This window comes from Colletes gigas, unplaced genomic scaffold (genome assembly GCF_013123115.1).
Source record: "Colletes gigas isolate AHSC1104 unplaced genomic scaffold, ASM1312311v1 Colletes_gigas_Sc00006, whole genome shotgun sequence".
In the NCBI taxonomy this organism is placed as follows: domain Eukaryota; kingdom Metazoa; phylum Arthropoda; class Insecta; order Hymenoptera; family Colletidae; genus Colletes; species Colletes gigas.
Window position 1 is genome coordinate 404,885 of NW_025106635.1, and position 17,062 is coordinate 421,946.

Below are 17,062 nucleotides of genomic sequence, written 5' to 3' on the forward strand. Positions count from 1 at the left end.
CCCTTAATTAAAACCGTCGTTCTAAAATGATGAAAATAAATTGAAATTTAATGAGATCTTTTCTTTCACGAATGTTTCTTTCCCGCCTTGCACCATGCTCTTTTAAGCGATTACAAAAAAATTCTACGTTTCAATTTAGACTTTATCGCGCTAGGAATCACCTAATTCTCGTAAACAAATCCGAATACTGTATATTTTACAACGCACCGAGCACACAGAGTCGATCGATCCATAGATCCACTATGAATCCGCTCGGCTGCTCTACTTTCTCGTGACGAATCAATAACATACTCGATAAACATACATACAGAATTTCTAAGGCACTGTGCTGTGGATACGCCATCGAAATGGCTCGATACCGAGAAAAATACAAAATTCGTGATGTATACGTGTTAAGAGCTATTTTCGCATATTCGACGAACGTTCCAACTAACTTCTCATTTCTTACGATCGCACGGAGGAATGTACAGTTTACCCCCGTGCTTTTCCCATTCACGATTGAACTCGTGTTCCAACACCTCGGCACCCCGTTTCCTAGTCAACCCAGTCTCGTCTAGGCTCAATTCGCACATTTGCATGTCGTCGATACCTTTCACAGAAATTTATTTGCCTTTGAGAACTCAACACAAGTTGTTTGCTACAAGATCAAGTGCAAGGATTTGTGGCAAGCGTGAGAATATTTGCTCCCTTTTCCAGCGAGAACGTCCAAGGCGAGTAACGATAACGTAAACAAGTGCGTAACAGCGTCCAAACACCATTAATGACTAGCGTAAACGTGAATAAGAGGACAGAGTTTGATTGCAAGAAAAGCAGTGCTTGAATAAGAGAGTATTGTTTCGTTCGTGTAATATGCAAGATGCGATAGCATACGGGAGTAGAAGTAATGTGTAATAACGAATCAAGCTCAACAGCTTGGAACTTTACCTGCTACTAGTAGGATTGGTGCTTTGTCAGGATGAAGTTCCATTTGTCTTGCAACGTATTGGCCGTCGAAATGGGCGTACCACCATCCTCTTTTACCAGATGTGTGCGAATTGTCTTGCTGTCCTGGCGCAGAAGGTCGCACGAATGGAATTCTGAAGTATCGCTGCGAAGACTCTACTATCGATTGCTTAATTGGAGTTCTCGGGGTTTTAGCAGCTAAAAAGAATATTAAATCGATCGCATCAAGATCAAATGAATGGTGAATTCAGGTCTGTGGGATTACGCGAGCACGCTTACCAGCTTCCATGATGGATCTCGGTGCTCTTTCGTTTTCGTCCATTGTCGTTCTCCTGCGATTTCTCGCTTTCCAGGCGTGATAAACTTTTAATCTTCGGTGGAACTCGTGACGACAAGCCTACCGAAAAAATTGCATCACCATTCTACGAGATTGTTAATTGTATCAATTTAAACGATTTCAAACAATGTCCACCTCCAATAATTCGATGTCACACGATGTATTTATAGCATCTCGTAATTCGGAGTACTTCCACTTGGACAAGTCGTACTTTTTATTAGCCATGGCTGCCTGATTATTGCGCACTTGCTCTGACCTATTATTTATAACGATATTAATTAATATCAAAGCATAGTAATTACCAAAGCATTCAAACGAAGAAATAAATCTCAACTTATTTACGATACCTTGCTAACCTGTTGTTGTTCGATGGTACTCGTATCTCGGAACCGCTACATATTCAAACAAAGTGAGAAATTATTTGCTCGACTTGTATACAAAGAGCAACAAATTCCAAGCACGCAATATTTTATGAAACAATACCTTCGTACAGGCGGTGGTGAATCTTCGACCTGTCCATTTGATTCTTGGGCCAGTCTAACCGCCAATTCGTGATCTCTTCTCTCTTGTTCCAGTAATTCGCGATATTTGTTCTCTTCCATTGCTTCTCTCTCCAATTGCGCCTTGAGAACAAGTAAACAAATCAGGTGATTGTTTAAAGATAAAATTACTTCGTAAAGGAAAAGTGCATACTTGAAGCGCTGCGGCAGCTTTCTGGTCTTCTACTTCTTGCTTCCTCTTCTGTTCTTCTTCAGCCTTTCTTCTCGTCTCGATGTCGTGTTTCTTTCTCCTATTTTCCTCCTCTTCCCTTATCTTTCTTTCCTCCTCTTCTTTCCGCTGCTTCTGGAGCTCCAATTCTAGCTGGATCTTCCTCAATTTCGCCTGCTCCTCGGCAACCTTTTGCTGTTTAACCATATCCTGCAACGACGCCATTTGTTTGTTCACTTGATTCACCGAATTAGTATAGAGCGAATCGATCTCCGCCGGTCTTATTCTCGTGTTGTCCTTGATCTTCTTAATCGCCGCCTCCAAATCGTTCTTCAGTCTCTGTATGTCGTGCATCGACCTGTCACGATTCTTCAACTGTTTCGACGTCTCCTCCATTCCGATCAGCTGCGTCTTCAAATTTCTTATCTTCAAAATTCCCTTTATTCGAGGCCGATGCTGCTTCTTGGCTATGTACATCCTAGCTGTTTTCTGGAGAACTATTAGATGCTGTCTGCGATAAATAATCTTATTCTTCAATTTGATCACGGAAAGGGCGCAGAATTGCATTTTGTTCCATCGAGATTTAAGGAGCCATTTCTTCACGTTCGCCACCAATTTCCTCAAGTTCTCCGGATCCGATTTCATAATCTTGTCGAACTCAGCGAACTTTCCTGGTTTAAAGAACACTCTGGTGATTCCGAACTTGAAGTCTTTCTTGTTCAGTTTCAAGCTGTGAAGCAACGCCTCGCAGAAAAACCTAGGTTCTAATTTAGCCAACTCCGGTGGCAGATAGGATTTGTACATGTTATAGAGTTCCTGGAACGGAACTCTGCTGGGATAGCCGTGCTCCATCAGCTCCAACACAGACGTCATCCCCGAACAACGTAACTGTCCCAAAATACTATTTCCGTCGAACTGATGGGCGACCATGTCGTTATTGGGTTTAATGCAACGTACAAAATTTGTTCCCTGAAAAAGAATTCCATTGTAACACGCCGATCGAAATCACGCGACGAAACGATAATATCTAAATAAACACGCCAGGAAAAAGGAATCGTTACATTGCTCTTTAATTTATCCATTAGCTCCCCTAATTGGGTTTTGAATTTACTACCGACGCTAATGAACGTAAGTTTCCCTTTCTGGCTCGAGTTGTTGGCGAATTGTGTTCTAAGGAATTTGTTGTTGCTCTCCTGAATTAACGCTTCCAAGGAAGCATGCAACGCGTCATTGTTTTTCTCGATAAACTGATTCTGTAAGTATGAAAAGAAAAAAAATATATGTCTGATAGTAAAGTACACACAATGACAGATGTTACGTACGTACGTACGTATATTACGCGATAACGTACCGTTTGATAACAGACACCGCCGGCGTAATGGCGGATCACAAACCCTTCGTCGTCTCGCAACTCTCGGTGAGCCTTTAACCGCGAAGTTCTCGGCAATGTTATTCTGAAATGACCGTTCCAAACGCGATGGACTTCGCTGGTGAAATGCGCGAAACTATGAGTCGGCAATTTTGATTCCTCGTCCAACAAACTAAACACTCCCATATTTTTCGACTCGATTAAATCTGAAAATGCAAGAAAATATACATAAATATACGTTCGATTTGTGCTGAACGGTCAAGGTGTTTTATCTATAGTTATTTATATAGCTTGATAATATATAAATATCTATGACTTCATCAACTAGATAAATTATCTATTAATAAATAAGTCATAATTTATTAACAATAAATTTTATATTTATATATTAATAAATATTTATTTACCGATGCAGTCTTGATTGTCGACGTACGATATCTTAGGTACGTTAAGAGATTCCCTCGCGTAAAGGTCTTGCTCGTACTTCAAGATCCTCTCGTTGAAGAACTGTTGTAGCTTCTCGTTGCAATAATTGATGCAGAACTGTTCGAAACTATTTACCTTGAAATACTCTGCGAAAACGTGAGAACGTGGATTAAAACGGTCGAGAAACACGGTAAAACTGATACGTACCAAAACCTGCGATATCCAAGACACCAATATAATAACTCGAAGCTTGGAAAGGAATGCTTTTGTTAATACGACCTACAATATGATCAAACAGTTTGCTGTAAATGGCTTTGGCCAGAGCGTCCCTAGCATTGTTGGCTTCGTACACCTTCAACGGTACCCTGAAAACGTTGCACGTAATTACGTACTTTTCTTCTTCCGTTTTTTACACATCCTTTTCATCGACTTACATGATAACCGTTCCCTTGATACCACCGCGACTAGTCTGCATGACTTTTGAGACCAAAGCTTGCCTGAGCTCCTCAGGATCTACAGCCAATAACTTGGCGGACATCAGCACCGCTTTCTCGGAGCTGGCGCATATTCTGGATCCACCTTTGGTGTCCTCAGGATTGTCCTCGAACATGATATTTCCAAGATGAAGCACAGCGGCCACCATCGTATAAATTTCCATTCGTTCAGCTTCGGTCAAACCAAGCCGCGTTAAGGCCTTCATGAAAGAAAAGATATTTTAAAGTATGCAAAAGAAACGGGACACAAAAATTTTCGTCGTTTCTTGCAAGAATGAAATGAGATTCTGAAATCTGCGATTAAAAATGAAAAATTCGAAAATATCGAACAAGATGAGCGTTTGATGATTGCTTATTAAACAATCGAATTACCGTTGCTCTTTCCTGCGTTGCAAAAAATTATCCAATCGGCAATAAAGAAGAGTTTAAAAAATTTATTAATAAGAATTTTGTTTGTCAAAAGATAAAAGTCAGTCAGGGTGAAAAGTATATTATATTAGTATCGATGGAGTATGAGCAGGATGTTTACCTGATCAATGGCATTGAATCCTTCGACATCGTCCAGGATCGGATCGTGCAAACTACCTTTTATCATTTGATCGCGGCTCTTTTGCACGTCGTTCAGTTTCTTCGCCGACTCTTCGTTGCAAAAGTATTGCGTGCAACCGTTCCTCAGATAGTGGAAGTCATCCGGTTTCGTAATTCCGAGTTTCGCGCGAAGCTCGGGAGGAGCACCAGCGCACATCATATAGAAAACGTGGTAATTTCTTTCGTCTGGGCTCTGAAGACAGACCCTCGACTTCTCCAGGAGATAGTGAGATATATAACCGCCAACGACTTGGCACTTCGAGTCAAAGTGTACCTCCATGAATTTACCGAACCGCGAGCTGTTGTTGTTCCGTTTAGTCTTTGCATTTCCAAACGCTTCCAATACAGGATTCGCTAAAATATATATCAAATGTTATCCAGGTTGCTAACCACTGGTTTAAAATATCGATACACTCGTACCGGGTGAATCACCGCTCGGATTAAAAGATCCGTTAATAGATTCTAATTTACGAATGAATTTACAAACGGAAGTTAGTTTATGAATGAATTAAATTTCTGTACGATGAATAAAACATTCACGCTTTGATTTATCGTAGTGGAAATATTAAGCAGACTGCGATTGTTAATTTATGTATGTGTATTCACCGTCCAGAATTTTCTGTTCGATCGGTCCAGCCGTCAATCCCCATAGATCGCACAAATACCGAAGAAGATACTTTGTCGACTCGGTCTTTCCAGCTCCGGATTCGCCGGAAACGATGATACTCTGCGACTGCTTCAGCACTTTCATATCTCTGAACGCCTTGTCGGCTGAAAAATAAACGCCAAACAGCATTTTAGTAAATTAAAAATACGAACAGCAATAGAGAAGAATATATTCACCGATGGCGAAAACATGCGGCGGCGTTTCTCCCAATGACTTTCCTTGATAAGCTTTGATCGTCTGAGGCGAGTATAGATCTTTCACTTCGCAGTAAGGATTTACAGCGATTAAGATATTAGCGACGTAGGTCTGTCAAAAGTGACATAACATTACCCATTTAACAAGAACACAGACAACGTGTGACTTTGTTGCAATTAATATTTATTACAGTGGCGCATGTAAAGTGCTAGGGTCTTGTAAAATGCTTAAAAACTATTATCTCTTCTTCTAATGCCCTCCATGATACACTGCAATCTACATAGAATTACTCACGTATATTCTATCCTTGAAATAACGTGTTCGTATATTGTTCAGTAGCGTGGCTTCGTTCAGGTACATCAGAGCACCTGGAGACATAAAAAAACAGAGTCAATCCGAGTGAAAGTGGATTTTAAAAAGCGTCCTCGACGGGGAAAATTCAAATCACTTCGAACGCGATTCGAAACTTAAAACTCTTGGCAGTCTCGATGGTCTTGAAGGTCTTGATCGTGTTAGAAGTCTTTAAAAGTCTTAATCGTCTTAGAAGTATTCGCGAGACGTCTTAATGAGTATTCAGTAACTTACAAACATGTTTATCACTTTTACATATGCATGTTTCGCTGGCACTAAACAGTAAAATAAAGTCTGACAAGTTCGATTTTAGAACTGGTAGTACTTGTATCAAATTATTACTTATTAATCGTGTCCTTTTGTAAAAATACCATCTACCATATCACAGTGAAAAAGATAAGTTTAACAATCCAATCTGTAAGATGGAAATTGATATGGACGAAGAATACAAAACAATCGATGACTCATAGTTTGATCATTGGACAAAATTCCCATTAGAATGGATTTCGGTAATTGAATCGCATCGAGGCCAGAACACTTTGACCAGACTGAGCGGATGCCCCAATTATGCCAAGTTTTACAGTTACCTTCATAATCAGTTTCTTCCTTAATGTGTGACCCAAATAAACGACTATCTTTTCATACCGTTTGGCGCGTTATATCTGGCCAAGTCAGGAAAAACATGGATTTAACGTAATGTGTAAGAACATTATTTAGGCTCCATTAGACTGCCAAAAAAAAGGGGATCCATGGAAAGGAAAAATAAAAACGAATCGCTAAAAAATTACAATTGTCTTCGACGTCTTTGGTGTACTCCCCAGCGGGGTAAACTTCATCCAGCGGGCAGGTGCGCTGTGGATATTTTGGGTTCAGTGGTGCGATCAGCGCATCCCCGTCGACCATATCTATGAACTTCCCAATTATGAAACCCTCCTGTGGGTCTCGCACCCACACCTGCTGGTTCTCCATATCGATCCACGTTCTGTAACAAAACAAACGGGAAACGATTAAGTCAACGAAACTGTCGACATCGAACAAGAATTTACATTTTGATTTTCGTTGCATCGTACGGTAGAACCTCGATCAACGCGCGAGTGTCTGGTTAATTCGATAATTGAACAAGTGGAGGGGGGGAGGATCGGTAAGCAACAAGTGAGAATGGAAGGTGCAGTGGGGGTAGCATATGTAAGGCTACTACTCATTGGATCGATTACCTCGATAATTGCAGGCACGATTTTCTGCAGCAATCGAGGTTCTATCGTACCTCAAGATCGATGAACGACCACCATTCGCGCAACTATCGAACGGTAAGTTCGGTGCGAATTTATTCGATCGAACCGCAGCGAGCAACTAATAACACGCATTTCGTTCTGCCAAGTTTATTCCGTTAATAACGAGCGTTATTACCGGTTACACGGCAAACAAGAACGACGATTATATTTATATTTGCGCAACAATTGCGTACGCTTAATTACGCCAACATCGCGTGCGAATTAATTGTGCAATCCATTATGTTAACGAGTACAAATGTCTAGAAATTCGACCAACGACGCGTCCGGTCACTTTCACGCGAAACGCAGGAAGATTTCCGGTGAAAGGAACAGTCTTCGAGTTTCCGGTCGCAGAATTACAAATGCAAAGGGAAATTCCATAACCGAGTCCCCGTGACGCGAGTGGAATTCCTGATGGCCGTGGAAACGCGTTTCTTGCTGTTCTGGGAAATAATACACGATACCAATATAAATATTATAGAGGGTGTCGCGTAATTTTTCACGTTAAAGAACGAAGAAAAATTTGCAGAATCTATTCGACCGCCAACGACTATCTTTATGTAGAATTTTACGTATATAAATGTTTGAGAAGTGTCCTATTCGAGCATGGTCGAGGCTACTCGAGCCGTGGCGAAACTGCTGAATCACAAAATTCTTTCGAGTCGAGGATCCGCGAAAGTCAAGCCCGGGCAGAGAAATTGGTAGAAAAATAACACGGTTCACTGTCTCGGCGTTGTTTCCGTCTCGCGAAAGATTAGTCGCCGCGATGGCATCGGGTTGCACCGTATTATTGATGGAAGAAGCATCAAAAGTGCCGGCTTTAATGCAGCTCGATAGGGATTTAAAGCGACCCTCGAGGGAACAGAGGCTGCTAATGAAGGACGTGGCACTGACGCCAGATTCAAACTGCGTGGGCCGCATGACCTCAACTCCTAACTTTTATTCGGAGATTCAGAGCGCGGTTCTTATCTCATATATTTTTCGAAACCCTTTTTAACCATTGCATCGAAGCAACGTTACCTGACGAATTACAATTTTGGTTCATGATCTCACGCGTCACCGACATTCACAACTTTCTTAACTGTTATCGTGGATCCTCGACTACCGTGATGCAACGTTCTCGTTCAAGGTATCGTAGATTCTCGAAATTACTGAATATTTATCTGTCGACGCGGCGTTATCGCGACGAAGATAAAACCGATGAAAGCAACGCTCAAAATAATCACGCTCCGACAATTGAAAACGTATGTATGTATAAGACTGCTTTCTAAAAACAGTAAATAATATTTTTAAAATGGTATCGTACAAACTAAAACCGAAATGAATTTCGGAACGACGTTAGCTAGGACGCCATCGCCATGACACTGTTACGTTCTCGTCGGTGTATGCGTTCCTGTCATTGAACCTCTTACCGATACTTTCCAGTATACAGTATATTTAACGGTACACGTTGGATCGCGTGTCTTATTGCGATACAGTCGTAAACTTCGTATCTCGCATTGATACGATTAAAAACTCAAAAATTTATAAACTGTTCATCGATGATAAAAACATATACACGTACATATTGCTATACGAAGATTGTTTTGCTCCTTCAACGTGAATCAGCCGATAAGAAAACATTTCAAGACAGATTTATCCCTTCGACGTAAATGTCAGATAAAAATAACTTCGAATGCAATATCAATCGATCTATGTGACAACTTTTCTGAAATACAGAGATTATCGGTTGAATCATGTTCATTGTAAATTGAAAACCCTATTTTTCGTAAAACGATCTACAAGTAATATTACATATGGTACAAATTGCGGCTTGAAATTATCATTAATTACTTTTATACGCTTTGCTAGTGTATTTTTACGAAGAACTAATAAATAAAAATTGTCAACGGTCGTTAAATTGAACGGAGAACTCGTTGCAAATATTAATCGTTCGCATGGCTAATCTAGAAAGCGCGAGAAAGGAATCGATTCGGGTAGTTCCCTCTGTCGTCGCATTCCCAGCATCCCGTTAGGAGTATCGTAACGGTAAAAGCAACCGGTAGATCCTTGCATCGATCATTGAAACATGAACCGAGATTGTATCGCGTTCGTCTATGGATTTCTACGTATATTAGTTGGAACGACGGTTAATTAAACAGTAAATTGAATAACTATTCCTTTTAATGTTTTTAATTTCTGTATCTACGTAGCAAGAACGATCAAAGATACGAGAGAGTTGGTCGGATCGGTTCATTCACCTCGTGCTTTATAGAAAAACGGTAATACGCAGCTGTCGCATCTTTGTTTCTGCAAGATCATCGGCCTTTCTCCGATGTTGTGTAATAATACGTACGGCTAAACGAGAATTTCTTAAACTATAGTTCGCGTACCTCAGGGTCGCGATAAACCTCGTCGAGGCTCGAGAACATTCCGACAAATATCGAGTATGATTTTTATTAAAATTAGAAGGAACGTTTAACCGGAAATCCAATGCTTAAAAAATCGTTGCGGTACATGGTTGATGGACGTTTGTTTATTGGAATTTCACGACGATTTTTTGTTCGCCGTGGAAAGGAACGGCCGACAGTGCGTCGAAACGAAATGAATGAATCGGGAAAGGAAGCAGGAAGCAGCAGGTGGAGCCGACGCGATGCGACGCGACGGTCAGGAACAGGGAGACACGCGTCAGTGGTCACGTGCTTCCCGACGAAATTCAAGCGTGGAATCGTGGATCACAAAATGGGAAAAAAAGGGCACACTGTAACAGAAACGGGAAAAAAATGTTACACGAATAATACAGTGCTGGACGCGTGCTCTTTCGAGTACGGAATTAGCAATACGTGGCGATAATTTAAACGTACACACTCACAAATGCAAAGCAATCTACAATTGCATGTCTAAGCCGAACTACCCTCTTAATCCTTTTAGTGCCAAACGACGATATATCGTTGCGTATGCGATGGTTAGGTGCCTAAATTTTTCGGTGAAAAAAAAAATTCCAAATCGTTCTAAAAAAATTATTTTCACTTGCAGGAGTCAATTACAATCATTTTTGGTGAATAGACATACACCTGAATTCCTACCCAGTTTCGAGAAAAAAATTCGAGTAGGTACTGAAATTTTTAGACGAAATTCAAATATTTAAAATCACACTAAAAAAATTATATTTAGTTACAGGGGTCAATTATAATCATTTTTGGTCATTACACATATCCCCGAAATCCTACGCATTTTCGAGAAAAAAATTCGAATAGGTGCCTAAATTTTTCGGTGAAAAAAAAGATTTCAAATCGTTCTGAAAAAATTATTTTCGGTTGCGGGGGTCAATTACAATCATTTTTGGTGAATAGGCATACCCTCAAAATCCTGCGCGTTTTCGAGAAAAAAAATCAGTACGGGCTCCACTTTAAACGTTAATAACTTTTTAACAAAGCCTCATATTTTGAATCGATTACTTATTAAAAAATCATTGAAAATCAAATACTTATACTTTATGCTACGTGACCTACATAAAACTGTGACCAAACAATGATTATTCTTATGTGTAAATATTATTTGTAGAAGAGAAACTTGTTTCTATGTTTTGTATCATATTTTATAATTATATTATTTATATGATTTGCAGTAAATATCATTCTTAGTTTGATTTTTATGAGCTTTTTCTCTAACCATAACAAACTCGTCAAATTGGCTCGGTATTCCTCGCATAGGCACCCGTTTTTCGCACTAAAAGGGTTAAGAACCACCGAATCGACTCGTTGTTCTTCTCTAGCATAGTCTAGCGTAGTTCTGGACACTTTCCGTAGCGTAGTTCGGTTTAGTCACCGCGAGAAAGTAAGAGCCGTCTTATCTGTCGTCATGGTCAACGAACTCCGGATAGCTTACCGCTTCACCATCTGCAAATACACTCATTACGCATTACGTCCACGCGTTGCGTAGCCATTGTGATTAGATGTTACGCTTACGCCCGTTTCGTAACCATTATTCGGCGAGACGCGACCGGATAACGCGTGCAAATCAATCGACACGATCGACTCCACGCATCGATTCATTCGATGAAACTAGAACGGGGGATGTAGGCCAGTTTCCACAACTTTTTCGACTGCAATAATTCGAAATGGAAATGTTATTTTGTTTGTTAAAATTCTTTACCGTTCGGACCGTTATTATTAACGAGACGACGAAACATGACGAAAAAGCCGAGGAAGGAATCTCGACAACGGACTTACAATGCAGATTACATTAGAATGGCGCGTTGGCACCTCGGACCATAAAGCGCGGCCAACGACCCGTCTCCCTGGACAAAAAGGCAGGATCGAAGAAAAGGGAAATCTCGATACTGGAAATACGACATCACGGCATCCACGAGCATTCGTACATTTCGTTTCTTCTTTAACGTTTCTGATGGAGAAGAGGTCGAAACGAAAACGTTAATTTTTTTACAATTGTAAACTGTATAACGTAGAATTTGTCTTGGTATTTACTTTGCGAATCTTAACTTGAGAATTGATCTTCTTGGTTCCATAGTGAAAAGTCCTGTTATACCCACAAGTGTAAATGGTTTTTTTTTTTCTATCGCGGATCATGTACAGACGCAACGAGCGCAGAGTAACGTCCATGACTCGTTCGTTAGTGCCATCGTGCACGGTGGTATCATTTCGCAGGCAGTTTAATATTAATTGGAACAACCTTCGCGCGATCAGCGTCATCAACCGCTTTCAGCGATTAGATTGAATCGTGGGATGTGATTTTGAGCGTGCAGTGGCACACTGCACCATTTAATCTCTTGCACATAGAAATACACACGCAGAGAGAAAGGGACTCGTACTGCATACTTTGATTTTAATTTATGAGACTGTCTCTTATCGACTGAGAAATAGTAACCGATCTTGATATAAACAAACACGTCCAGTAATGGGAAAATGTGTCCTGGTACGAAAATGACGCACATAGATTCGATCGATAAAGTTGATTGTTCAATAGTTAATTTGCATCGCCGGAAGAGGTCCTCCTGCCGTCCGGTGTCGTTTCGTTCGCATCGTCGAGACAATTGCAACCGACGAGCGAGACTCGGCGTTACATAATCGCGGAAAAAGGATCGTTCGTGAACCGATATCGTGAGACGAGAATCATGTTGTCGGTGACTCATGCGACTGCGATCGCTCGACCGAGGATCCCGGTGAATCGTTTAGCCTCGGTTCTGTGTCACGATTAAGGACACGCCGCGTTTTTCTTTCGTAATTAATTCATCGGCTGATCGAAACCAGCTTCGTTAACATTTCACGCGCGTACGTCTAGGAACTCGACGCGCGATCCTCCTTAGGCTTAATTAGAAAAATAGAATACGAGTACAAATAACGATGTAACGAACTGTCAGTTTAGAAACAAAGATGGCGCTCTATGTTTCTGGGGCAATTCCCAACTACATACGTATTACGTTGCTTCTTTAACAAAATGTTCCTCAAACTATAATCTGTGCCACTCTGGGGGGGTCCAAGTAATCGGAATGATTAATTATCAGCATAAACGTTTCGATCGTTGATTTACGGTGGGATTCCATGCACGTAAATATCACGACAAATTGTAGGATATTCGCTTTCCGATTGTCTGAAAAGAAAATTTCATTCTATCAAGTTCAAGTTTAACAAACGCTCCGTTAATGCTAATTTTAAAACCAACAACACAGTGTTCTCGAAATTATACACAGAGAGTCGATTGCGTCGATCGCTTCGTGCCAGTATGTAATACTTTAGCAAACATTAAGTAATATGGTATTACGATACGTATAAATATCAACGATTTGAAAACTGATAAAGGCCAGACAGACACACGCAAGAGTAATTATACGGGTTCTCAACGTACAGCGAAGACACGTGATCAAACAAAACAGAATTTTGTAACTCGATAGCGGAGGCAGGTGTGGTTGTAAAAAGAACTCATTGTTTTTAAACGAGTGGTTCGTAATCGCGGAATACACGCATCCTCGCGCGTCGGTAGACGAACCCAAACGAGCTTTCATCACGCACGAGGAGCCAGGATTTTCTTCATTTTTTCTCTTTTTTTTTTTTTGTTTGCTCGTACACAGAAGGATTCACACGCTAATTCACTGGCACTAAATCGTCCGCGTTCGTGCACCTGTGCACCTATGCACCTTTCCGTTCCACTCTCCTAATCCCTCTTACAATTGCAAGGAAAATATCGCACGTTTTACATCGTCGCCCGGCGAAACAATAACACAATACGTGCCACACGGTTGCCCGTGTGTCATTCTCCCACTCTATACCGGGTGTCTCGACCTAAATATCTCTTACAATCGTGACGATACAACAAATATATTTTCCATGCAATTTAAATATCATCGAAAGAACATTAGTAGTTTTTAAAACCTCATAGATATCTCAACACCCTGTACATTGCATGCATTGTAACATAACCTCGATACTAAATGACTATTGCCTTCGATAATACCGATCGTTTCCATAACGCATTGCACGTGTTTCCACCTACGGAACGTGCATTAATTGATGGACGATTGTCAATGAAATAATGATAAACGGCAGCACGACGTCTTAATCAGGAGTTCCTGTTTGCTTTTAACAAATAAACCACGCCTAATACCCAGGCTAATTGATGCTTGTTTCGACGCTGCAAGAATGATTTAATTAAAGATTATTTCTCGCAAGATAAACGATAGAAAAATGAAGTCGTTTAGATGTTAACGGTTGGCAAACGTAATTTGTTCGCGCTACAAACTTTCTGAGACACTCGTCTGTTCTCTGTTCACAGGAAAATTTTCACGGACGATGCAAGAAACTGGCGTGTATCATGTTCTCCTAACCTAATTAGTGCAAGAAACAGCTAATAACAGTTAAGACGTGGAAAGGCGTGACAAGTTATTTAAATCTCAGAGTCTTTCGACAGGGAAAAATATCTATTCTCATTTTTCGTTTCTCAATTTATCCCATCGAAATTGTGAAAGAATAACCGTCGATAACAATCGATCACTTTGTTTCGAAAGAAAGAAGATGTCGAAGGAATTATTAATTATTTTATCGTTTTCGAAATATTGCAATAAAGATATAATCACGTTCAGCGATTATACATATATATCACGCGCGGCACAGGTGAATAAATAGCAGTAATAACGATAACGCGAACGGCGACCTGACGTACGAAACATATGTTGCTGGATTTCTGCCTCTGGTTAAACTTCTGTTCGACACTTTTGGACACGCGTTGCCTAACCGTAAACATAAACAGGTAGATACATACGTCAACGCGCGTAGAGTGACCGACGACATCGTTGTCCAATTAACAATTATCCAAACTGACACACAGAGCAAAACGATCAAAACTTTACGTTGATTCCTTCGCCGATTACGATCCCACGGCAGGGTTCCATGGTCGAAGCGCACCGAACGTCATCGTTAATGCCATTGCTCTGTGTAATTTATTTTAATATTACCAAACCGAGTGTCACCTTCCTGAATTACATAATAGCTTCCTATGGAAACCGGTGTGCGTTTAAGCAAGCACGCGTAAAGGACAATTTATCGAGACCAAGCCTGTGAAGTTTACGAAAGAAAGGTTTTAAATCAGAGAACGTTATTCGTGGCAAATGAAAACAGTTTTTTACCGCCCTTTTTTTTAGTCCGTGTGCACTGTGCAGGTTTACACTCGACGAGACGACAATTTTCGTAAAGCCTGGCGAAAGTACCGTTAGATCGAGAACGCGCGGAAAGAAAATATTAAGGTTTTTTTAAATGGTCGTGCGAATACATCGTAGGACTAACAGGTGCACGCGGAGAAAACCGAAGGATGCATGCGTTACAATATAGAGTTACTCACCGATTGAAAGCACGACAGCTACGATACGACCGGCACCAAGTCCGACACACAACTGGTTGAACTGGTGCTTCGGTGCATCGCGTCGGTTCCGTAGGATCGGGAAATTTCGTGGGGTTTCGGGTTTGCCACGCGGCAAATGGCAATCACCTGGCGAATCGCGAGCCTAGAAAATTTACGCGCGATTATTATCGCAACAACAGGTGGTTGCAAATTGAAAATACGACGCACCGTAATCTATTTCGTTGACAAAACGCATCGATAATCGATAAATTGACTCATCTCACAGGAACGACATCGTTCTGTCGTTTGCAACCTTCCAATGCACGACATTGACAAATTCTGCTTTCAAGGACGTGAAATATTGTTTCCAAATCTCATTCGTTTAAAGATTCTAAATATTTTCTGTAGTTTCCGAATGATTCAGCTTCAAATACCACTTACGTTTTGTTGTTTTTTAAATTGATCTATTTCAAGTCGCGACATTCTGCAATGATGCGTTCGATTGTTTTACTCGATATTAGAATTTCAAATTAGTTGGAATGTATTTTTAGTGCAAGGATATGCAGGTAACGATTGTAATGTAACACTATTTATGTAACACTCATAAATAGCAATGGCTTTAAAAAAACGATAACGGTTTTTAATAAACTACATTGTTACGATACGTATAACACATTGCGTCAATACAGTAGCGACATCTGCGGTAACTCGTATACCAAATTGCCGTCGATAAAATAGAACGCACAAAGCATGTGGTTTCATACGAATGCCGCATTTCTAAATCTGTTGGTAATGTCGCGAGTGACACGAAAATATTAAATTTTTAAACGAAATTGGAAAGTTTCAAATCGTTCTAAAAACATTATTTACAGTTGCAGGGATCAATTACAATAATTTTTGGTCAATAGACATACCCCCGAAATCCTACCCACTTTTGAGAAAAAAAAATTCGTATACCTCGTCTGTGATAATGTACTGATTATCGTTATTTTTAAATCAATACTTCATAAAATGCAAACACGAGTATATTTCAAATTAACTTTGTAAATGTAATGAACCGTGCACAGTGTATTAACCTCGAAGAATTGTAAGCGTCAAGGCATAACCGGTATGACTTTCGATATGCAAAAAACTAATTCCATATTTTATGACGTCGTAAAAGCTTTGTCGTCATTTCCTTAGACAAACCATCCACGAATAAGTGCATGGATCATTGAGTGCTTCGAATTTTTACCGATTTCTAGTTACGGGCATTTCTTCCGCCTCGCGTTCTCCGAAAAAATAACTTTCCCCAACATTATGCTTATTCTGAGAATCGAAACTACAGATCGATCAAAATGAACTGGCCAAATAAGTATTTTTATAGTTTTCCTTAAATGAAAATTAAAAAATTGTATTCCATTCACATATTTCAGTTTCACTCTTATCTGTGTTACTATGCAATGCTATCAACGATACTATTGTAATCGCTTGGAAAGTACTTACACGTATCATATCTCAATTCCATTCTCGAATCTTTTATTTTCTATTGTTCCATCCCCTCCGCTATATGTATACTCCATTAACATACATAGCTATCCGTTTAAAAAATCCGTTTACACGGACCACGTTCTCGTTTTTTTTTTGTTCTCGTCTATCTCGCGTTCCGAATAGCGTCGCTATCGGCGTCCATCTGTAAAATATTCGCATGCACCAGATTTAAGATTCTTTCTCGCGTTCGATACGATTGAAACAAGGCTCGCAGGATGTCTGTATAAACTGCGCTTTCTCTGTCCCCTATCCAAGAGTAAATTTCTAACAAGACCATTAGAAGACCGGCTTGCTTCCGTGAACAATGACCTCCAGACGGAAGATTCTTGCGCATTTGCGCTGAGGTGCGCTCAA

The 17,062-nt window shown here is 40.3% G+C and overlaps 1 protein-coding gene across 4 annotated transcripts; it reads right to left on the minus strand.

Moving 5' to 3' along the window:
- Window positions 1-97: 97 nt before the first annotated feature.
- On the minus strand, window positions 98-15,299 carry LOC122395605 (myosin heavy chain 95F). Of its 4 annotated transcripts, none has more exons than XM_043393303.1 (20): window positions 15,179-15,223; window positions 14,603-14,771; window positions 6,866-7,059; window positions 6,021-6,094; window positions 5,708-5,837; window positions 5,471-5,635; window positions 4,806-5,218; window positions 4,649-4,660; window positions 4,217-4,476; window positions 3,990-4,147; window positions 3,764-3,928; window positions 3,339-3,562; window positions 3,049-3,240; window positions 1,973-2,956; window positions 1,763-1,902; window positions 1,636-1,671; window positions 1,415-1,535; window positions 1,222-1,339; window positions 925-1,140; window positions 98-589 (listed from the first exon to the last, which is right to left on the minus strand). In XM_043393303.1, the coding sequence occupies exons 2-20, from the start codon at window positions 14,629-14,631 to the stop codon at window positions 438-440; spliced, it is 3,783 nt and encodes a 1,260-aa protein (XP_043249238.1). In that variant the 5' UTR covers window positions 14,632-14,771; window positions 15,179-15,223; the 3' UTR covers window positions 98-437. The 4 variants fall into 4 exon arrangements, with proteins under 4 accessions (XP_043249238.1, XP_043249237.1, XP_043249240.1 ...); XM_043393302.1 differs by having other exon boundaries at window positions 1,627-1,671; XM_043393305.1 differs by lacking the exon at window positions 14,603-14,771 and having other exon boundaries at window positions 1,627-1,671; window positions 15,179-15,299.
- Between the last annotated feature and the right edge of the window lie 1,763 nt (window positions 15,300-17,062).

Excerpts from the sequence above, each read along its gene's own strand:
- LOC122395605 (XM_043393302.1), bottom strand. The coding sequence starts at position 14,631 with ATGTCGTCGGTCACTCTACGCGCGTTGAC. Across the intron at positions 2,957-3,048 it reads TGGATAAATTAAAGAGCAAT|GGAACAAATTTTGTACGTTG; the intron begins GTAACGATTCCT and ends ATTCTTTTTCAG. Across the intron at positions 1,536-1,626 it reads AACAACAACAGGTTAGCAAG|GTCAGAGCAAGTGCGCAATA; the intron begins GTATCGTAAATA and ends TATAAATAATAG.